Source organism: Mesoplodon densirostris, chromosome X (genome assembly GCF_025265405.1).
Source record: "Mesoplodon densirostris isolate mMesDen1 chromosome X, mMesDen1 primary haplotype, whole genome shotgun sequence".
NCBI lineage: Eukaryota > Metazoa > Chordata > Mammalia > Artiodactyla > Ziphiidae > Mesoplodon > Mesoplodon densirostris.
In genome coordinates, this window is record NC_082681.1 from 5,620,149 (window position 1) to 5,644,207 (window position 24,059).

Here is a 24,059-nt window from a genome sequence, read left to right on the forward strand (position 1 = left end):
GTTGGCCAATAAGCACCTGAAGAGATGCTCAGCATCATTAATCATCAGAGAAATGCACACGAAAATCACAATGAAATACCACTTCACACCCAACTTGGATGGCTAGAATCAAAAAGATAAACAATAACAAGTGTCTACAAAGATGTGAAGAAAATGGGACCCTAAGACATTGCTGGTAAAAATGTTAAATGTTGCAGCTGATTTGGAAAACAGTCTGGTGGTTCCTCAAAGGATTAAACAGAGAGCTACCATATGAACCTAGCAATTCGACTCCTAGGTGTCTCCCCAAGAGAAGTGAAAGCATATGTCCTCACAAAACCTTGAACATGAATGTTCATAGCAGCAGTATTCATAAGAGCCCAAAGTAGAAACAACCCAAATGTCCATCTGCTGATGACTGGATAAACAAATTGTGGTCTGTCCATACAATGGAATATTATTCAGTCATGAAAAAGGAATGACACACTGGTATATCCTAAACATGGATGAGCCTTGAAAACAGTATGCTTAGTGAAATAAGCCAGACACAGGAGGACAAATACTGTATGATTCTATTTGTACAAAATGTCCAGAAGAGGTGAATTCATAAGAGACAGAAAGTAGATTAGTGGTTGCCGGGAGCTGGGCGGAGGGAGGAATCGGGAGTGACCGCTAACGGGTATGGGATTTCTTTTTGGGGTGATGAGAATTTTATGAAATTAGATGGTGGGGATGGTTGCACCCTGAATATACTAAAAACCACTGAACAGTCCACTTTAAAAGGGTTAATTGTATGGTATGTAAATTATATCTCAAGAGAGCTGATTTTTTAGAGTACATTTTGATTTAAAAAAAAAAGATAAGACCATAAGGATTTAAATTCTACATATGAACCATATTGTTCTGTTGACATTTTCTTTAAAAACAGCTTTATTGAGATAAGTCACATACCATAAAATTCACTCATTTAAATTCTTTTTCTTCATTAGGAGGTTAACAGGGCCCCATCACACTGGGCCCTCAGGAATGTGGACTTGACCCTGATCACAGTGGGAAGCCACAGGGAGGTTTCAAGCAGTGGAGAGGCATGTGACCAGTCTGAAGTTTGGGAGCGCTGCCCTGGTCGCTATGCTTGGATTCACTGGAGGTCAGAAATGCTCGTTTCTGGGCAGCTGCCTTAGTTCCAGATGCAAGACTGCGGGCTGGGTAGGCTTCAACTAGGCTTGTCGTGGCGGAGTAGTGAGGGGTGGCCAGATTACAAATCCATCCTGGGGACAGGGCTGGCATTACTCACTGAGGGACTGAACGTGGCAGCTGAGGTGAGGGCGAGGGAGGGATTGAAGATGACCCCTATGTATGTGACCTTAGCATCTAGATGGGCAGAGGTGCCACTGAGTGGGATGCAAAAGGGTGGGGGAGGAAGAGGAAAACAGCATTTGGATCCCCAAGACAGATGAAGTTACCTGGAGAGAGAACAAGAAGAGGACCTGGGCCCGGGCGACTCCAAGTTTAGAGATGGGTTAAAAGGAAAGAGACTGAGCAGGGAAGGCCAGCGAGGTGGGGGAGAACCAGAGAGGGCATGGGGTGAGGGAGTGGTCAGCTGTGCGCTGAGAGAGACGGAAGCGGGCTCTGGGGGCCTGCCATTTTCTCCTAAGTTCTCGAATGTTCTAGCACACTAAACCCGCTGGCAGAAGTCCTTTTCTATGAACCAGAGGACACTCTTTAAGCTGCCTTCTCCCAATGCTTCCTCACTTTTGATCATTTCTGTCTTTTATCCCAAAGTGAGGAGAAAAGGAAGAGGTAAATCTAACAGAGAAGCTTGGTAACTGCTCCTTTATCAGCTTGATGGAAACAAACTTGAGCTTGCTACCTCGGGAGAGGTTTGGGCTCATCTACAGACTTCCTTGTCCACGGTCTCCCAGTACCCTTCTGCCCAAGAGCACAGAGGAAGATGAGCAGGATCATGGCATTTTGGAGATTAGGGGGTACAGAGTCTAGTCCTGACCCTAGAGACCTCAGGGAGCTGTGGGCTCCCTGGGCCCCAGCACCCTTAAACGAAGGGGCTTTCGTCAACTCAGCTGGAAGATTAGACACATGCGCTGGGGCTGGTGAACCCTGGGAGGGCATTTCGTGCAACCCCTCCATTTACAGACAACAGCAGGGCGAGACCCAAGTCCCCTCTCCATTCAGTCCCCCTTCTGCAGTGGCACTTAATGGGAAAGGCACTTGAGCAATCAGGAAAGCCAGAGGATATAATACACTTACCTCTTTCAGTCTCTGCTGTTCACAGTTGCACAAGAAAGTCCCAAAGAGACAGCTATAAAGGTGATCCAAAATTGTAATCAAGAATAGTTCATTAAACTCGAATGCTGAAGGAAACTTAAATGGAGAGAGAAATAAGGTTTAGATTTAAGTTCAATTTCTAAACAAACTGGTACTAATTTTTTTGTGAAAGACAGCTAAGCTACAACTTGGAATATAGTCAAAGATTAAAAGGAAAACTGAGGCCATGTAGAACTTAATTGTCTCTAGTTTCCGGGCCAAGCTTATAGATCTGGCTGAGAAACAACCTAAAGCAGCAAAAACTGTTGTACTTTTCAGTGCCTAAGAAAGCTTATGGAGCTTCCACTTCTTGCCACGATGGCAGAACAGCCTGCATTCATCCTTCTGCCAGAAACAACTAGAGAGCTGGACAAAATATATGACCCAGCTGTTTGTAGACACTGGCAACAGCCAGGAGCACAGGACTATGATAACCACACCCTGCCCCAGCTCAGAATGGAAACCAATGAGACAAGTCCTACTATTGTCCCAGCTTCCCTTGTGGAAGCACATTCTGAGTCACAGAGAAGGGAGGGGGATTCCCAGGTAAGTGACTGAAGAAGAAACAGAAAGTCCTTTTCTATTAAACAAACAACTCGAAATTAAAAACCTTCCCACAGAGACAACTCCATGGACATACATCCCCAGATTCTTACCAATATGTAAGCACACTGAACCTGGCAATATATAATGTAAAAAGGGTAACACCACATGACCAAGTGGGGTTTGTCTCAGGAATGCAAGGCTGGTTTAAGATTTGAAGATCAAGGTTACCAAAAACAAACAAACAAAAAACTATTATTGTAATTTGCTATATTAACAGAATAAGGAGGAAAACCACATGATCCTCTCAATTACTGTTTCAGGTAATTCTTAATGGGGCTGGCAGAATTCCAGCAAAGAATTACCATTGCCGTGAGATTCTAGCCAGTAGCTGACATTTAGTAGCCATGATAGAGACGATCTGGAGACGATGATAATGATCCTAGCAGCAGGCATGTACTGGGAGCCTACATGTACCAGAATTCTAATGTAAAAACATAGTGAAATATTCATCACCTACTCAATGAAGCAAAGGCAATTAGAACAAAACCAAATAGAACTACCCAGCATATTTTTGTGCATCAGCGTACTTTAAAGATCTATTCCCTAATCAGAGATGTTTGCACACTGTCACAACTAATTCTGTCATTGCTAGAGTGACAACCAGAGTCACTGATGGAAAGCTTATTTTTTAAGCTTATCTTTATTACTTTACTAGACCAGAGACAAGTTTCTCAATTCAAAACAATGGTCAATGCAGGACTGTCCAAACTCCATCTGAAATTGTTATTTTCCTCACCAGGCTATGACATTAGCCAACCTAAGGAATTCTGCTCAGCTGCCCTAGATTAAGATTTGCCTCTCTCTACCTTAAGGACTGCTCTCAGAGAAACACATAACTTTAAAAAAAAATCTTGTTCTTAGATGAACTAAATCAATGATGAACCAAATCAATGATGAACTAAAACAACTAAATCTGGCCAAGTACATTATGTCAATTTTTTCTAGTATTTTTCTATGCAGCTTAGTCATGCTCTATTTATGTTATTGGCACCAAGAAATTTATGAATTTTAAGCAAAAATATAACAGTTACATATATACTGAAGCAATTAAATCAAGGATAGAAATGGAAGGTCTGTATTTCATTTTCAAACGTTTAAAAATATACATTTATCAACAGGACAGCAAAGCTTCTACTGACATATTTTTGAAGTCATATAAGTCTTTAGTCCTAATCCTGAGCCCGCATTCTGGATCCGGGAGCTTGGTTAGGTGGGCCGTGGAGGGGGGCATCGCCACTGACTACAAGCCTTACTCCGGCCAAATGGGTAGCAGGTATGGGAGGTCAGGGTGGGCGGGGCTCAGCCCAAGCCGGTTGGCACCCGAAACACAGGGACACAAAGGCTACATCTATTCATGTTAGGTCAGGACTGCTATTCGCATCCGAAGGGCATTGTGGTGTTAAACTCAGTTCAGGAAACATTTCATCAGAGGAAGTAGAAACCGCTAGATACAAATAAAAGATTAAGCTTCTGTGATTCAGTTTCTTTTATCCTTTTCTCCTAGAAACTATACCATATACTTAAAAAAGTGTGGTCTCAAAAACCCCATAGAAATCCACATGAAATTCTGCACCTCTTGATGGACAAAAACATCAACTATTAAACCGATCCAAAAGGGTAAAAAGTCTGTTAAACTGGGGTTATTGCAGAATGTCTTTGAGACTCTTCTCTGGAGTCCTTCAATGACTTTTCCCCTCAGTTCCTTTGATATCAATTTGTGCACACAGACTAGTTCATTTCATTGAGATGTCTAACAACGTTACACTGACTTAGCTTATTTGATTTAGCAGTAGGAAACCTAAAAATAAGTTAATCTTGTCACATTAATGCATCTTTTCTGACAAGCTACATATCTCATTCACTTGTAACTTAATTCATAGTTAGACTATTACTGGTGTGTCTCCTTCTAATGCAATAACAATGGTATTTTAAAAGAAATTAATTATACACATTTCATGGACAGAATCTTAAAGCTTGTAAGAGGCATCTGAAACCTTCTAACCCAAACCCCTCATTGTCTTTCTTAAAAATCAAGTAAACATTAAAAAATTATATAAATCAGACATGAAAATAGACACTAAGCAATATGAAGAATGGAAGTCAGTTTGAAGATGTTCACACACACACACGCACACACACGCACACACACACTTTAGGCATTTGGGAGGAATAAGCTACTTCACATCCACAAAAATGGTGTTTATCCCTTCAGAAGCATCAGAATTATTTTCTGTGTTCAGCCTTTTAATGTAATTTTTCTGAAATGTATTTCATACCTTCTTGTCTTAACCTGAATGTAAGCATCATTTAATTTTGTTACTGGCTTGGAATCAATACAAATTGCGAGTACATGGCACTACAAAACAGTAAGGCTTCAGGCTAGTGTCCATGCCTTTTGAGTATGTGTTTGCTGTTCCCTGTTACTCATACCATCGGGTGCCTGCGGCTGAGACCACCCCTCCTCTACCCCCCACCCCTCTACCTAACTGGCTGCTTTGAATCAGCCATGAACTAGCACTCAGATGATGCAGGAGCCCAGTCAGCTTGGGGAAGCTAGGTCTACAAGTACGAGGAAGTTCTAAGGGAGGGCCTGAGGACTTCGTGAAATCTACTTTGGCTGCTTAGAACCCCACGCCACCCCAATTTTTTTCTAATTTCTGAAGGTGTATCTATCTATTCTCTCATGATTCTTGCTACTCCAGTGTGATCTGTAGACCAGTAGCACAGCCTGGGAGCTTGTTAGAAATGCAGACTCTCAGGCTCTGCCCCAGACCCATGAATCAGAACTGCATTTTGACAAGATCCCCAAGGTATTTGTGTGCACTGTGAAGTTTAAGCAGCACCCCAGTAGAGCAGAATCCCTGGAGGGCTTGTGAAACAGAGTGCTGCCCCCCATCCAGGGTCAGCAGGTCTGGGGCAGGGCCTGAGAATCTGCATCTCTAGTTCCGGGGAGGCTGAGGCTACTGGCCCCAGGACTGCACTGGGAACCACTTGTCTGGATCACTTGTCCTGTAACTCATTTTCATATCAGAACCACCTGGGGAGCTTTTAAGAACTACACACACCTGGGCCTCTCCCCAGGCCCACAGGAAGAAGGGTATCCAGGGGCAGGGCCCAAGCAGGTGCATCTTTAATATGATATGGTCCCCTTCATGTGCCTGAAGCAGTCAAGGCCAGAGCTCCAGGTCAACAGGAAGGAGAGAGCCCAGGCCATGCTTTTCTATCCTCTCTTCCCCATAATCCCACCCAAGCAGGTACTTTGGAAAGGGCTCTGTATTTTGCTATAGCTCTTTCTGCCTCTCCCTCGCCTCTGTCCCTCTCACTGTATCTCTGCCTCTATTTTGGTTTCCCTCCTGTCTCTGGCCCTCTGGCTCTCTCCGGCACTCTGGGTTGTTCTCTGGCTCTGATTCTAGGTCCATTTGTATGGCACAGTGTCCTATCATGAGGGTAAGACCCCAAACTGGGTTTCGACGCTGGAGATGAGGGAAGAAACAGCACATGCCTTCTGGCCCGCTGACCATTGGGCTGACTGGCTTATGGAAGGGAGACCCCTGCGTGGCCACCTGGCTTAACAGGACCCCATGCACTGCCGGGTAAGAAATGACAAGACACTCAGCAGCTTCCTATCTGCCACTGGTCCTGGGACAGTCCTTTTCCTCCTCACCTTGGGGTGGGAGGGGCTGTGTCCTGGGGTGGGGCATAGAGGGTCCTGGATTCCCTGGTCTCCACCCCCTTTGTTCAGTCACATCCCCATTTCTAACACCTGGGAATCTTCCAGTACCTGCCCAGCAGCGGGCTGTGCTTGCTTACCCTGACAGAGAGAGGGCAAGTGAAAGAAAGAGAAGGACTGAGGGGCAGGGTTTGCACAGCTGCTGGACAGCATGACGGACAAACGCCACTTGCAGGAGAAAAGCACCTTTTGGTGTGAAGTTGGTTTCCAATTTTCTGCTTATATTTCTAAGTAATTAGAATCAAACTAAGTTAAATAACAGAAGGGGTCATATTTAACACACACGCATCTTCACTTTAAATGAACCTGAAATTAAAGTTTGTCTTCAACTTTAAGATATGCTTGGATCAGACTATAAAGGTCAGAAATAGACTTGAAATCTCTCACCTGTCTCGTCATTTGCCAAACACAGTCAATAAACTGAAGAAATATAGGGGATCGGTCAGCATCTGCATGGTTGTCATTGCCATGGCCCACTCGCTGAAAACAATCAAGAGGTTAAACATTTTAATGTATGCCAGCCATGGTCCTCTCAAAAGTCACTTTAAATTGCCTGGTGGCAAGAAGCATGCCTCATTTATATGTCCCGAGGCCTAACAGAATTCCCGGCACATAAAAGGCACTCAAAACATTCATTGCGTTGAACCGACTGCCATTACTTAGGAAACAAAATTTCAGCGTCCTGTTTTTACACGTTGATTGCTTTATAAGTACCCTTTAGTGTAGTGGAGATGGAGAAGTCATAAGCAAAAGGCCAGCCGACCTTTCAGTCCACCCCAGCCACCACACCGAGTGCTCGGTGTCAATGTGGGACCAGCAATTAGCAGCTCACAAAGCACATGACGACTGCCTGTCTTCTCCACAAGTGTGTTTTTTCCCCCATTTTCCAGAAATGTCAGGAAGTCTGAGAATCAAAACAACAATTAACAGTCTACAAGTTTTAGCCAATTCTGCATGACTCAGAGAACCTCAAAGCCTCACTGTTGAAATGGTAATGGGGAGTCTTCAAGGCAGTCCAGGATTGTATCTCCAGGTTTTTTTCCAGTTTTAAGACATAACTGATATCCAGTATTGTATATCATACCTTTTGATATTTTACAAGATGTTAATAGATTCACATTAAAAGGTAAAAGATAATTTCAAACACATAAACAGCACTGACAAAAACACTGAAAATGTCAAGTTAAAAACAGCTCAGGAGTGAGCATTCTAACAAAAACTTCGAGTAATTTGATGACTAAGCAAAAGGACGAAAAAGAAAGTTATGAATATACAAGGCAATAACCACACAGGAAGATCGAGAAATACTGTGCCTATGAAGTCATCACCAAGAAAGACAGAAAAAGAAAGAAATGACCAAGTCAACATAAACACCTCAAAGGAACAGTATACTGCCTTCTTTTTAAAAAAAACTTTTAATTGTAGTGAAATATACATATCAAATTTACCATCATAACCATTTTAAGTGTATAGTTCAGTGGCATTAAGTACATTCACACGGTTGTACAACCATCACCAGCATCCGTCTCTAGAACCTCCCAATCTGAAAGAGTAACTCCCTATTCCCCTCCCCCAGCCCCTGGACCCCCTCATCCTCCTTTGTCTCTACAGATTCGACTGCTCTAGATACTTCATACACGTGGAATCATGCAGTTTATTTGTCCTTTTGCAACTGGCTTCTTTCATTTAGCATAATGTCCTCTTAATTCATCCGTGTTGTAGCAGGTGTCAGAATTTTCTTCCCTTTGAAAGCTGAATACCGCTCCACTGTATGGATAGACCACAATCTATTTAACCATTCATCTGTTGATGGACACTGGGATACTTCCACCTTTGGGCTACTGTGAATCATGCTGCTATGAACATGGGTGTGCAAATAAGTGTTTGAGTCTCTGTTTTCACTTCTTTGGGGTATATACTCAGAAGCAGAATTGCTGGATCATATGGTAGTTCTATTTTTAATTTTTTGAGGCACTGCCATACTGTTTTCCAGAGTGGCTGCGTGCACTGAATTATTTCTGTACTCCTTTATAAAATAATTTGTGTAACCTACTCCTCAGTATTTAAGGTACCAGGGGAAGTTTTGCACTGACAGTTTACAACTTAAGATTCATTCTTTCTTTTAATAGACACGCACTGAACTCTTACGGTGCGTGCAAGGCACCCCCCACCCAGCCCTCAGGATTTCAGGTGGTTTCATGGGGTCCAGTGGAGGCCAGGCCCCTGGCTAGGAACCTGGGGTACCAAGACACATGAGACCCAGGATCTGTGCTCAATGAATAATTCACTTGTGGTTTAGTCGCAGGAGAAGACCTGTAAATAACAGAGGCGATAAAGTGCGCCGGGGCTTCCTAGTCTGAGACGCGTATGGTGGAGCTGCAAAGGAACAAGCAGCCATCCCAGGATGGTCTAGAGGACGAAGCTAGGTGGGAAAGTCATGAGTCACAGTCATGGAGGAGGTCTTACTTGAGATAGAACTTGAAGGACCAGGAGGAACTTGCTTCTGGCTGGTCAGGGATAGATTCTATGAGAAGCAGTGGGGAGGCTCAGGGGGTGGGGGGTTGGTGGCGGCCACCGGGGGTGCCATAAGTAGCAGGGCATGGTTGAGGCAAGGCGAGAGAGGTGAGACGAGGCTGGAAAGGTGGGCCAGGGCCAGATCACCAAGGGCCCCAAATGTGGCGCTGAGGAGTTTGCCCACAACCCGGTAGGCCATGGGCAGACTCGGAGGGGTTTGTGCTGGGGAGAGTCGGCACCAGATCTGCTTTACGTAATGCCCCATCTGCTACAGTGGGGACAGTGGGTTGGAAGGAGACAGGGAGACTGCCATAATAGTCCTGAGGGTGCTGGCCAGGCCTGAACTAAGGCGGATGGAGTGGCAATGGGGAGGAGATGACAGATTTGAAATACATGCATTTAAAATCATGGGACTGGCTGAGATCAGTGAGGGATGAAGCATACAGAAAGAAAAGAAAGGATGTGAGGACTGAGATCTAGGGCACCCCAACATTAAGAAGCTAGGGAGAGTGAAGCCTCAGGAGCAGTGGATTAAATCCCCACAGTCAACTTAATGTACCCTGCATCTGTGGAATACCTGAATAGATGATGAATCATCCCAAAATTGAGGCGGTGGACTTTGGGAGCAACTGTAGACTTGGGGTTTACTGTATGCAACTGACTTTTTCCTGATTTTTATGTTTATCTTAGTATAGTTTTTAGCACGATATCATTGGTGGATTTGTTTATTGGTTTGGCTGCTCTCTTCTTTTTTTATTACTTAAAACTTTTAATTTAATTTTATTTTTTTTTTAAATTTTTTTTCTTTCTTTTTTTTCCTCCCTTTTATTCTGAGCCGTGTGGCTGACAGAGTCTTGGTGCTCTGGCCGGCTGTCAGGACTGGGCCTCTGAGGTGGGAGAGCTGAGTTCAGGACACTGGACCACCAGAGACCTCCTGGCCCCACGTAATATCAATCGGCGAGAGGTCTCCCAGAGATCTCCGTCTCAATGCTAAGACCCAGCTCCACTCAACGGCCAGCAAGCTCCAGTGCTGGACACTCTATGTCAAACAACTAGCAAGACAGGAACATAACCCCACCCATTAGCAGAGAGGCAGCCTAAAATCACACTAACTTCACAGACACCCCAAAACACACTACAGGATATGGCCCTGCCCACCAGAAAGACAAGATCCAGCCCCAGCCACCAGAACACAGGCACAGTCCCCTTCACCAGGAAGCCTACACAAGCCCCTGAAGCAACCTTAGCCACTGGGGGCAGACACCAAAAACAACGGGAACTACAAACCTGTAGCCTGCAAAAAGGAGACCCCAAACACAGTAAGTTAAACAAAATGAGAAGACAGAGAAATACACAGCAGATGAAGGAGCAAGGTAAAAGCCCACCAGACCAAACAAATGGAGAGGAAATAGGCAGCCTACCTGAAAAAGAATTCAGAGTAATGATAGTAAAGATGATCCCAAATCATGGAAATAGAATGGAGAAAATACAAGAAATGTTTAACAAGGACCTAAAAGAACTAAAGAGCAAAGAAACAATGATGAACAACACAATAAATGAAATTAAAAATCCTCTAGAAGGAATCAATAGCAGAATAAATGAGGCAGAAGAACAGATAAGTGACCTGGAAGATAAAATAGTGGAAATCACTACTGCAGAGCAGAATAAAGAAAAAAGAATGAAAAAACTTGAGGACAGTCTCAGACACCTCTAGGACAATATTTAATGTACCAATATTCGAAATATAGGGGTCCCAGAAGAAGAAGAGAAAAAGAAAGGGTCTGAAAAAATATTTGAAGAGATTATAGTTGAAAACTTCCCTAACACGGGCAAGGAAATAGTCAGTCAAGTCCAGGAAGTGCAGAGAGTCCCAAACAGGATAAATCGAAGGAGAAACACTCCAAGACACATATTAATCAAACTATCAAAAATTAAATACAAAGAAAAATTATTAAAAGCAGCAAGGGAAAGGCAACAAATAACATTCAAGGGAATCCCCATAAGGTTAAGAGCTGATCTTTCAGCAGAAACTCTACAAACCAGAAGGGAGTGGCAGGACATATTTAAAGTGATGAAAGGGAAAAACCTACAACCAAGATTACTCTACCCAGTAAGGATCTCATTCAGATTCGATGGAGAAATTAAAACCTTTACAGACAAGCAAAAGCTAAGAGAATTCAGCACCACCAAACCAGCTTTATAATGAATGCCAAAGGAATTTCTCTAGGCAGGAAACACAAGAGAAGGAAAAGACCTACAATAACAAACCCAAAACAATTAAGGAAATGGTAACAGGAACATACATATTGATAATTACCTGAAATGTAAATGGATTAAATGTTCCCACCAAAAGACATAGACTGGCTGAATGGATACAGAAACAAGACCCATATATATGCTGTCTAGAAAAGACCCACTTCAGACCTAGGGACACATACAGACTGAAAGTGAGGGAATGGAAAAAGATATTCCATGCAAATGGAAATCAAAAGAAAGCTGGTGTAGCAATTCTCAGATCAGACAAAATAGACTTTAAAATAAAGACTATTACAAGAGACAAAGAAGGATACTACATAATGATCAAGGGATCAATCCAAGAAGAAGATATTACAATTGTAAATATTTACGCACCCAACATAGGGGTACCTCAATGCATAAGGCAAATGCTAACAGCCACAAAAGGGGAAATCAACAGTAACACAATAATAGTAGGGGGCTTTAACACCCCACTTTCACCAATGGACAGAACATCCAAAATGAAAACAAATAAGGAAACACAAGCTTTAAATGACACATTAAACAAAATGGACTTAATTGATATTTATAGGACATTCCATCCAAAAAACAACAGAATACACTTTCTTCTCAAGTGCTCATAGAACATTCTCCAGGATAGATCATATCTTGGTACACAAATCAAGCCTTGGTAAATTTAAGAAAACTGAAATTGTATCAAGTATCTTTTCCAATCACAACGCTATGAGACTAGATATCAATTACAGGAAAAAACTGTAAAAAATACAAACACATGGAGACTGAACAATACGCTACTAAATAACCAAGAGATCACTGAAGAAATCAAAGAGGAAATCAAAAAATACCTAGAAACAAATGACAAAGAAAACACGACAACCGAAAACCTATGGGATGCAGCAAAAGCAGTTCTAAGAGGGAAGTTTATAGCTATACAATCCTACCTCAAGAAACAGGAAACATCTCAAATAAACAACCTAACCTTACACCTAAAGCAATTAGAGAAAGAAGAACAAAAGACCCCCAAAGTTAGCAGAAGGAAAGAAGTCATAAAGATCAGATCAGAAATAAATGAAAAAGAAATGAAGGAAATGATAGCAAAGATCAATAAAACTAAAAGCTGGTTCTTTGAGAAGATAAACAAAACTGATAAACCATTAGCCAGCCTCATCAAGAAAAAAAGGGAGAAGACTCAAATCAATAGAATTAGAAGTGAAAAAGGAGACGTAACAACTGACACTGCAGAAATACAAAGGATCATGAGACATCACTACAAGCAACTATATGCCAATAAAATGGACAACTGGGAAGAAATGGACAAATTCTTAAAAAAGCACAACCTTTCGAGACTGAACCAGGAAGAAATAGAAAATATAAACAGACCAATCACAAGCACTGAAATTGAAACTGTGATTAAAAATATTCCAACAGACAAAAGCCTAGGACCAGATGGCTTCACAGGTGAATTCTATGAAACATTTAGAGAGGAGCTAATACTTATCCTTCTGAAACTCTTCCAAAATATAGTAGAGGGAGGAACACTTCCAAACTCATTCTACAGGGCCACCATCACCCTGATACTAAAACCAGACAAAGATATCACAAAAAACAAGACTACAGGCCAATATCACTGATGAACATAGATGCAAAAATCCACAACAAAATACTAGCAAACAGAATCCAACAGCACATTAAAAGGATCATACACCATGATCAACTGGGGTTTATCCCAGGAATTCAAGGATTCTTCAATATACACAAAATCAATATGAAACACTATATTAACAAACTGAAGGAGAAAAACCATATGATCATCTCAATACATGCAGAAAAAGCTTTCAACAAAATTCAACACCCACGTATGATAAAAATTCTCCAGAAAGTAGACACAGAAGAAACTTACCTCAACATAATAAAGGCCATATATGACAAACCCACAGCCAACATCATCCTCAGTGGTGAAAAACTGAAACCATTTCCACTAAGATCAGGAACAAGACAAGGTTGCCCACTCTCAGCACTATTATTCAACATAGTTTTGGAAGTTTTAGCCACAGCAATCAGAGAAGAAAAAGAAATAAATGGAATCCAAATCAGAAAAGAAAAGTAAAACTGTCACTGTTTGCAGATGACATGATACTATACATAGAGAATCCTAAAGATGCTACCAGAAAACTACTAGAGCTAATCAATGAATTTGGTAAAGTAGCAGGATACAAAATTAATGCACAGAAATCTCTAGCATTCCTATACACTAATGATGAATATCTGAAAGAGAAATTAAGGAAACACTCCCATTTACTACTGCAACAAAAAGAATAAAATACCTAGGAATAAACCTACCTAAGGAGACAAAAGACCTGTATGCAGAAAACTATAAGACACTGATGAAAGAAATTAAAGATGACACAAACAGATGGAGAGATATTCCATGTTCTTAGATTGGAAGAATCAACACTGTGAAAATGACTATACTCCCCAAAGCAATCTACTTTGATTGAGGTTCAATGCACTCCCTATCAAATTACCAATGGTGGGCCTCCCTGGTGGTACAGTCCTTAAGAATACGCCTGCCAATGCAGGGGACACGGGTTTGAGCCCTGGTCTGGGAAGATCCCACATGCCACAGAGCAACTAACCCTGTGCACCACAACTACTGAGCCTGCGTTCTAGAGCCCGTGAGCCAGACCTACTGAAGCCCGTGCATCTAGAGCCCATGCTCTGCAACAAGAGAAGTCACCGCAATGAGAAGCCTGCGAACCACAACGAACAGTACCCCCACTCACCGCAACTAGAGAAAGCCTGTGAGCAGCAACGAAGACCCAATGCAGCCAAATAAAATAAAATACATAAATTTGTTTAAAAAAAAAACCTACCAACGGCATTTTTCACAGAACTAGAACAAAAAATTTCACAATCTCTATGGAAACACAAAAGACCCCAAATCGCCAAAGCAATCTTGAGAAAGAAAAATGGAGCTGGAGAAATCAGGCTCCCTGACTTCAGACTACACTACAAAGCTACAGTAATCAAGACAGTACGGTACTGGCACAAAAACAGAAATATAGATCAGTGGAACAGGGTAGAAAGCCCAGAGATAAACCCACACATATATGGTTACCTTATCTTTGATAAAGGAGGCAAGAATATACAGTGGAGAAAAGACAGCGTCTTCAATAAATGGTGCTGGGAAAACTAGACAGCTACATGTAAAACAATGAAATTAGAACGCTCCCTAACCCCATACACAAAAATAAACTCAAAATGGATTAAAGACCTAAATGTAAGGCCAGACACCATCAAACTCTTAGGGGAAAACACAGGCAGAACACTCTATGACATAAATCACAGGAAGATCCTTTTTGACCCACCTCCTAGAGAAATGGAAATAAAAACAAAAATAAACAAATGGGACCTAATGAAACTTCAAAGCTTTTGCACAGCAAAGGAAACCATAAACAAGACCAAAAGACAACCCTCAGAATGGGAGAATATATTTGCAAATGAAGCAACTGACAAAGGATTAATCTCCAAACTTTACAAGCAGTTCATGCAGCTCAATATCAAAAAAACAAACAACCCAATCCAAAAATGGGCAGAAGACCTAAATAGACATTTCTCCAAAGAAGGTATACAGATTGCCAACAAACAAATGAAAGAATGCTCAACATCATTAATAATTAGAGAAATGCAAATCAAAATTACAATGAGACATCATCTCACACCAGTCAGAATGGTCATCATCAAAAAATCTAGAAAAAAAATGCTGGAGAGGGTGTGGAGAAAAGGGAACCCTCTGGCACTGTTGGTGGGAATGTAAATTGTTACAGTCACTATGGAGAACATTATGGAGGTCATTAAGAAACTAAAAATAGAACTACCATACAATCCAGCAATCCCACTACTGGGCATATACTCTGAGAAAACCATAATTCAAAAAGAGTCATGTACCACAATGTTCATTGCAGCTCTATTTACAATAGCCAGGACATGGAAGCAACCTAAGTGTCCACTGACAGATGAATGGATAAAGAAGATGTGGCACATATATTCAATGGAATATTACTCAGCCATAAAAGGAAGTGAAACTGAGTTATTTGTAGTGAGGTGGATGGACATAGAGTCTGTTGTACAGAGTGAAGTAAGTCAGAAAAACAAATACTGTATGCTAACACATATATATGGAATCTAAAAATAGTAATAATAATAATGCTTCTGAAGAACCTCAGGACAGAACAGGAATAAAGATGCAGATGTAGAGAATGGACTTGAGGACACGGGGAGGGGGAAGGGTAAGCTGGGACGAAGTGAGAGGGTGGCATTGACATATATACACTACCAAATGTAAAACAGATAGCTAGTGGGAAGCAGCCGCATAGCACAGGGAGAGCATCTCGGTGATTTGGTGGGATAGGGAGGGTGAGGGAGGGAGACGCAAGAGGGAAGAGATATGGGAACATATGTATATGTATAGCTGATTCACTTTGTTATACAGCAGAAACTAACACACCATTGTAAAGCAATTATACTCCCATAAAGGTGTTAAAAAAAAGAAGTTGGGGAGAGAGGGAGGACCAGAAGGTAGAAGGAAATTCAGAAGGTTGTAGCCACCTAGAAGCCAAGGGAAGAAAGTGTTTGCAGAAGAAGGGAGCAATCACCAGTATCAAATGCTCAGGCCAAATAGGAGAAGCAGAGTGGCAGCCATTGGTGACTGTGACAAGAGCAGTGGCAGGGCGAAGGTGTGGAGGAGTGAGGAGGAAGCCTGGCTGAAGCGGGTTCAAGAGAGACCAGCAGGAGAGAAACAGTGAGAGCCAGAACAGACTAGTTTTGTGCAGATTTGTTGTAGTGGGGAGCAGATGTTCAGGGTGACACCTGGAGGGGGAAGTACAGTCAAGAGGGTTGGGTTTTAGGGTGGGATAAGTAGCAGCACGTTTCTATCAATGGAAACAATCAAGGGGAGAGGGGAGATGGAGGCAGGAACCATCCATGAGCCGGATCATGGGACAGGTGGGCAAGGACAGAAATTGGCTTCAGATAGGAGCTCATCCACAGAAACTCAAGGGAAGGAACAGTAGACAGACCGAGCAGGTGAGTGACCACAGGCTTGAAACCCCTGCCTGAAGGTTGGCTGTACCCTCAATAGCTGGGTGACCTTGGCAGATAGCTCACACTCAGTTTCCCCATCTATCCATGGTAGCAGCTGCCTCGCAAGATCACTAGAAGATTAAAACTGGAGGATACACGTAACTGAGCACCACTGTGTGTCCAGCACTGTTGAAGTCCTAACCCTCAGTACCTCAGAATGTGACTGCATTGGGAGAGAATCACATCCTTAAAGGCCCTAAGTTGAAATGAGGCTGTTCCAGTCTGACTCATGTTCTTATAAGAAGGGGAAGTCTGGACACAGAGAGACACCAGGGATGTGTGTGCACAGAGGAAAGGCCACGTGAGGACACAACAAGAAGGCAGCTGTCTGCAAGCCAAGGAGAGAGCCATCAGGAGAAACCAACCCTGCCAGAACCTTGATCTTGGACTTCCAGCCTCCAGAATGATGAGACAATACATTTCTGTTTAAGCCACCCAGTCTTATGGTACTTTGTATGGCAAAATCTGGTACACCAATGTTCACAGCAGCATTATTCACAATCACCAACAGATGGAAATAACCCAAGTGTCCACCAACAGGTGAACGGATAAACAAAATGCAGTATATCCACACAATGGAATACCACTCAGCCATGAAAAGGAATTACTGATAAAGTCTGATAGGTTCTATAACATGCATAAACCTTGAAAACATTGTGCTTAGTGAAATAAGCCTGTCACAGCAAGACAAATATTCTATGAGTCCACTTATGTCAGTTATCTAGAGTAAGCAAGTTCAGGGAAATGGAAAGCACATTAGTGGTTGTCAGGGGCTGGTGGGAAGAGGGAAATGAGGCATGATTACTTAATGTGTACAAGGTGTCCTTTTGGGAGTGATGAAATGTTTTGGAACTAGACAGAGATGGTGGTTGCACAATACTGAATGCACTAAATGCCATGGAACTATATACTTTAAGATGGTTAATTCTATGTTATATGAATTTTACCTTAATTCTTTACAAAAATAAAGGGATACCTACATAGGAAAAAAAAAAAAACGATTGCCCTGCCAGGAACATACAATGCTGAGGTCCATGGCATTCTCTTATAGCAATTCAGGTCTCACACAGAGCACAAAGCCATCTCCTGTGTGTGTGTGTGTGTATGTGTGTGTGTGTGTGTGTGTGTGTGTGAGTGTATGTGTAATGTGTGATACGAATATGCATATGATATAGCAAAATAATGAAGTGTGCACCTCACTGTCTCAACTTACCAGTGCAAACCTATGTCCAAAGCTTATCCACTCCTTTTCTATGAGAGCCTCGAATCCTTTAATGGTGCGGTAATAACTGTCCAACATCAGCATGGCCAGAGACGTCAGCTGGGATGTTCGGTCCCAACCGTCGCTGCAGTGTACCACCACTGAGGTTTTCCCAGATTCTATTTTATCAGCAATTCTTACTGCCCCAGCAAGAAGCATCTTCAGAAAAGAAGGCACATTAAACCAGGCTACATTTAATTTCTATTACAGCAAAAAGAATTCTGTGGAGAACACTGGAAGTTCAGGTCAATGAACCAAGCAAGAATGCAATCAATTTAAGAATCACTAGGAAATGTTAGTATCTGGAGGGAAAAACGAGAAACTTACACTAAGAAAAAACTACAGTAGTAAATAGGGTCCTTTATCAAAGGGCCATAAAGTACTTTAAAAACCTGATCTGAGGCAAGCATTATTTCTATCTGTTATGTCACAAAAGCCCCCCCCAACAAAGACCACAGTTTGGATGCTGCCCATGGAAACTATGAAAGCCCAAGTACGCAGCAAAGATGCACTCACTTGCAATGCTAAGAAACCACCCAGATAGACACAGACAGATAGCTTTATGGCCCAGCTGCAGAGAAATCTTAAGCAGAAAGCACGTAAAGGACGGGCCCTCTCTGTACCCGAATGTACTCCAGCCAGTGTGTCCCGTCCACGTTGGACAGCCACCGCGCCTCGTCGATGGCCGGGTACGCGATCTCCTTCAGTTTTCGCAGCGACTCTCTCATCACGTGAATGTTGTGGATCTCCAGGAAGACGAGTTCTGCGTTTGGGTATGCACTTTCACTTTCATAGCCCCCACCCTTTGCCTGTGAAAACAAAAGATACATGTCAGTTCATCTGAGTTAACTTTTCTGTTCTTTCTAGTGTTAACCAGATAGAGACCATTAACGAAGCAACAAACTCATCTGTTTATAATAAGCCTCCTACATCCTTGTATGAGTTTCCCATGGCTGCTGGAACGGAGTACCACAATCTGAGTGGCTTAAAGTGACAGAAATTTCTCCTCTCTCAGTTCTAGAGGCTGGAAGTCCAAAATCAAGGTACTGGCAGGGCCGTGTTCCCTCACAAGCCTCTTGGGGAGGATCCTTCTTTGCCTCTTCCAGCTTCTGGTGGCCCCAGGTGTTTCTGGTTTATAGATACGTTAATCTCTGCCCCATCTTCACATGGCCTTCTCCTTGTGTCTGTATCTCTTCTTATAAGGACACCAGTCAGACTGGATTAGGACCCATCCTAATTCCATACGACTTCGTCTTAACTTGATTACATTTGCAAAGACCCTATTTCAAATCAGGGCCACAGTCACAGGTACCAGGAGTTAGGACTTCAACACATTTTTTTTAATGGAAACAGAGTTCAACCCACAACAATCTTCCATTACCCATCATCAGTTTTAAAAACGATTAACAACTGGATCTTACACAAGGCGAATTGGGTTTTAAAATGTTCTACCATCTATCTGAATAAAAAAGTTGTACTGTGGACTTCCCTGCTGATGCAGTGGTTAAGAATCCGCCTGCCAATGCAGGGGACACGGGTTCGAGCCCTGGTCCAGGAGGATCCCACATGCCGCGGTGCAAGTAAGCCTGTTCGCCACAACTACTGAGCCTGCGCTCAAGAGCCCATGAGCCACAACTACTGAGCCATGTGCCACAGATACTGAAACCCACGCACCACAACTACTGAAGCACATGTGCTTAGAGCCCGTGCTCTGCAACAAGATCAGCCACCGCAACGAGAAGCCCGCGCACTGCAACAAAGAGTAGTCCCTGCTCACTGCAACTAGAGAAAGCCCGTGTGCTGCAACAAAGACCCAACGCAGCCGAAAATATAAATAAATAAATAAATATTAAAAAAATAAAGTTGTACTACCACAAAACTTCTATATAAAACAATTTGTAAATCCCAGTGAGATTTATTTAAGTAATTTAAGTAAAATAAAGTGCAAATGTAACAAAAAAGGGGGATACGGCTCACCCCTTGGTAATCTCATAACAAAATCTGGTCTACAATTAGCTTATATTTTGCAGAGGTCAACATCCAAAACACATCTGTTATGAGAATATAGAGAAATTGAAACCCTAATACATTGCTGGTAGAAATTTAAATTGTACAGTCTCTGTGGAAAAAAGTCTGATGGTTCCTCAAAAAGTTAAACACGGAACTACCATCTGGTCCAGAAATTCCAATTCCCACACAACTAAAACCAGGTATTCACATGAAAACTTGTACACAACAAATCATAGCAGGAATATCCACAATGGGTATCAGGTGGAAGCAACCCAAATGTCCATCAATGAATGAGCAGATAAACTGTGCTGTGTCCATACAATGGACTGTTTTTCAGCCACACAAAGGCATGGAGTACCGATACATGCTACAACATGGAGGAACCGTAAAAACGTCAGGCCAAGTGAAAGCAGCCAGGCACACAGAACCACACAGTGTATGATTCTATTCGTATGAAGTGTCCAGAAGAAGGAAATCTACATGGAAAGTAAATTAGTGGCTGACAGGGGTTGGGGACAGGGGTTGGGGAGAGTGGAGGATGGGTGGCGACTGCCAGTGGGCACAGGGTTTCCATCTGGGGCTATGGAAGCGTTCTGGAATGAGATAGTGGTGACTGTCTCACAACGTTGTGAATAGACTAGAAGGCACTGAACTGTAAACTGTGGACTGGTTTCCGGAGGAGGAACAGAGCACTGGGCTTTGAGGGGTGGAGCTATCTCGGGAGCAGGACGCACAGCTCTGGAGCACAGAAGAGGGGCAGGGCGGCAGCTCTGGGGACGGCTTCCAGGGCTCAGGGACAGCGTGTGTGGTGAGGAGAGCAGTCACGTCCGGAGCCTGCGGAAGGCCGACATTAGGGAATGCAGAGCAAAAGAGACTGATGAGAGCAGCCAAAGACTGGAGGATCAAGAGAAAAGGGGAGAGAGTCTGTCAAAAGGGAGAGGCTGCCCACTGTGTCAAAAGCTCGTGAGGTCGTGACAAGAAGGTACTCGGTGGCCTTACCGGGAAGAGTCCAGGTCCAGATGGGCACGGGGGTAGGGGAACGGTGGAGCCAGCTGTGAGGGGACGGGGACAGTGACTCCAGGGAAGGCTTATCTGCACAGCTGGGACAGACTTCATGGGAAGGAGTGGGCACAGGACCAGGGCGGGCTGAGCCGGCAGGGGGTTTGGGAAGGACGCAGCAGGGAGGCCACCCTAGTTTCCGGGGCGTGGAGGTAGGGACGGGGTGGGGGGCAGTTCCCGTCTGAGGCTGGGTGTGTTCTGTGCAGAAGGGTCGAGGACGAAGGGCGTGGGGCAGGGCCATCCAGGAGAGAAAAAGTTGTAAAGGGCTGACCCAGCCCCTGTAGGGCCCAGGGGAGGCAGGGAGCCCAGCAGGAGCCCGGGGCCTGGGGCCTGAGCCTGGGGTCCTGCTCAGGGGCCTGGGTGTGGGCCGGGGGCGGCCAGGCAGGGAGGCGGGGACAGGGGAGTGTGCCCCAAGCTCGTGCCACAGCCATGCCCGGGGACCGGAGCCCAGCCACCGGGGGCGGAGCAGGGGCCGAGGACCTGCTCGAGCTCAGGAGCCGCAAACACGACTGGCGGGGAAAGAAGATGTCGTCGTCGGGTCTGGAAGCGCCTGTCCTCTGGCCGGTACAGGATGACGTGAGGCGCTCTCACTCAACAGAACACTCTGAACACAAACTGTGGCCAAAGCAGCCTAGAGCTTGGTCCTGCCTGCGTGGCAGGATGATGTTTTCATAAAGGATATCCTCGGTGCCCACTGAAGACAGTGCTGGCCGAGGGGTTAAAGGCACAGGCTTTGGTGGCACGGAGCATGGGTTCGTCATCCCAGGTCTGCCACTCAAGTAGCTATGGGTCCTCTCCATCTCTCTGCGCCCAGCTTTCTCACCGGAAAGCCTCCAGGGGCTCACTGTGGGGATTAAATACTAACTAAATAAACGATCTTAATGAATGCTAATCCGTGCAAGGCTCGGTGCGCGCCCCCCATACTCGGGCACTGATGTATTATGACCTCCCCCAGCACCTACCTTGAAAAGCCCCGAGCTGGGCAGGGACCCCTGAGGGAGACCTGAGGCTGGGGCAGCATGGAGGGCATGCGTGCTCAGGGCTGGTGTTAACCAGGAGAATGTAGTTAAAGCCACTTTGTTGCCTGGAAACTGATTACTAAAGCTCCAAGCAAGACAAATGACAATCATAAAATGGGGTCATGGGAGAAAAAGAGCATGAGTGCCTACTCCATGCTAGGACAGAGAGCAGGCACCCGGAGGTCTGGACACAGAAGAGGGGGAAGGGCAGTGAGAAGGGGCCCCGCCTATACCCCAGCAGGAACAGGGGGAGGGAGCTCAGAAAGTTCTGAAAGACTCGAACCTTCTGGCCACACCTCTCTCTATGGGGGCAAAGCAGGGTTTCAGAGGGAAGCCAGCGATGTTTGGACACTGTTCCCCACTGGCCCCCAAGTCCCCAAGGATCAGCTCATAGCAGCAGTGGCGGCAGGGCCATCCTCGACCCTCAGGGAGAAGAAAGCCTAACACCCCTTGGGACGGAGGCAGCTGAAGGATGGACTCAGGGGTTTATGATTTCAAGCCAGCTGCTCAGCGCCTGGTGAAGGCCCACCGGGATGCTGATCCTACGCAGCAGGGAGGATTCCCAGGTGAGAAAAGCAAAGCCTCAGAGAGGGCTGGCAACTCCCAAAGGCCAAAGGCAGCAAGTGTCAGGACAGGTTTCCCACGCCCTCAGACTCGGAAGTCCACACACCTCCCCCCGTTGCAGACTGAGCGTTTGAATCCCCAGAAATTCCCATGTTGAATCCTGAATTCCCGATGGGATGGTGTTAGAATGTGTGGCCTCTGGGAAAGATTAGGTGATGAAGGAGGAGGCCTCACAATGGGATTCATGCCCTTCTTGGAAGAGACGGCACAGAGCTTGCCCTTTTCTGCTCTGGCAGTGTGAGGACACAGCAGGAACAGGGCTGTCTACAGCCAGGAAGTGGGCTCTCACCATGCACTGAATCTGCTGGTGCCTTGATCTTAGACTTCCAGCTTCCAGAGCTTTGAGAAATAAATATTGCTGTTTATAAGCAACCCAGCCTATGATACTTAGTTACAGCTGTCCAAGCTAAGACACCCCTCCCCCTAGTTCTCTCCTGGACATTCCTCCTCTCCTGGCATCTGGGACCTCTCCCTTCCTCTCTGCGGTCTCCTCCCGACCACCTGGAGCACCCTTTCCTTCACTGAGTTCCTCTCTCACCCTCCACAGACAGCATTTCCGGCGGTCTGGTGCCTGGCCCTGCTCACATGACCTAGTCTCCTTGGGTAACTTCATCCCCTCCCCTCCAAGGCTGCAACCTCCACTCGACCTCCAACCTGACCTTTTTCTGAGCTCCAGAGCTTTATCGTCCCCACACAGGCTCCTCAACTACAACAGGTTAAAATGAAATTCCTTGCCTGCATGTTCACTTTCTCAAGAAGAAAGCTGACTTGAAACCCTCCATAATGGAGTCTGGACTTTTGAATTAACATACAATGCCACTCACCCTCGGGTCCTCCATTGAGAGATGACCCCGCCCACCAGCCAGCAGCTCTTTGTTCCAGTCGGGGAGCAGCTACTGTTTGAGGGCCCAGTTCTGGGGATCCAGCTGTGCTCAAGATCCTCCAGTCCCTGCTATCATGTGGCCTATGGTCGAGGGGCAAGACGCACACTGAATGAGGAATCCGCCGTGTGCTGAGGGCCACAGAAAGGAAAGAGCAGAGTGCCACGGCACGGGAGGCTTCCTCTCATCTGGAGAGACCGCCCTGGGGAAGTGCCATTCGAAGTGCCATCCGAAGGACGGGGTAGTGGTTAGCTACGTGGACTGGGATATGCTTAAGGAGCTAAAAGACACCTATCATAGCTGGGAGGTGGGCCTGGGAGGTGTGGCGAGGCCAAAAGGAAAGAGCCCGCTGCTTGGAGGGCTTCAGAGGCCCTGTTCAGGAACGGGGTGTCACTGCCTCAAAGCACTAAGGGTGCACACAGAGCTGGACCTTCAGAAAATCACTCTGGCCATGATGTGGAGACAGGATTGAAGGGAACCTCTACAAAGTACCAGCAAACTGAATCCAGCAGCATATTAAGGAAATTATACATCAAGACCAAGTGGGATTTATCCCAGAAACGTAAGGCGGTTATATGAGTTTCCGAGGCCTGCAATAACAAAGTACCACAAAGCAGGTGACTTAAAACGACAGAGATTGATTCCCTCACAGCTCT

The 24,059-nt window shown here is 44.6% G+C and overlaps 1 protein-coding gene across 3 annotated transcripts in view; it reads right to left on the bottom strand.

The window, feature by feature from the left end:
* MTMR1 (myotubularin related protein 1) overlaps positions 1-24,059 on the bottom strand; it is a 72,325-nt gene that overhangs the window by 8,811 nt on the left and 39,455 nt on the right. For all 3 annotated transcript variants that reach the window (XM_060088126.1, XM_060088125.1, XM_060088127.1), the window contains 4 exons: positions 18,434-18,619; positions 17,763-17,969; positions 7,025-7,117; positions 2,245-2,358 (listed from right to left, as the gene is read on the bottom strand). In XM_060088126.1, coding sequence (XP_059944109.1) covers positions 2,245-2,358; positions 7,025-7,117; positions 17,763-17,969; positions 18,434-18,619 — 600 coding nt within the window. The remainder of the gene's footprint in view (positions 1-2,244; positions 2,359-7,024; positions 7,118-17,762; positions 17,970-18,433; positions 18,620-24,059) is intronic.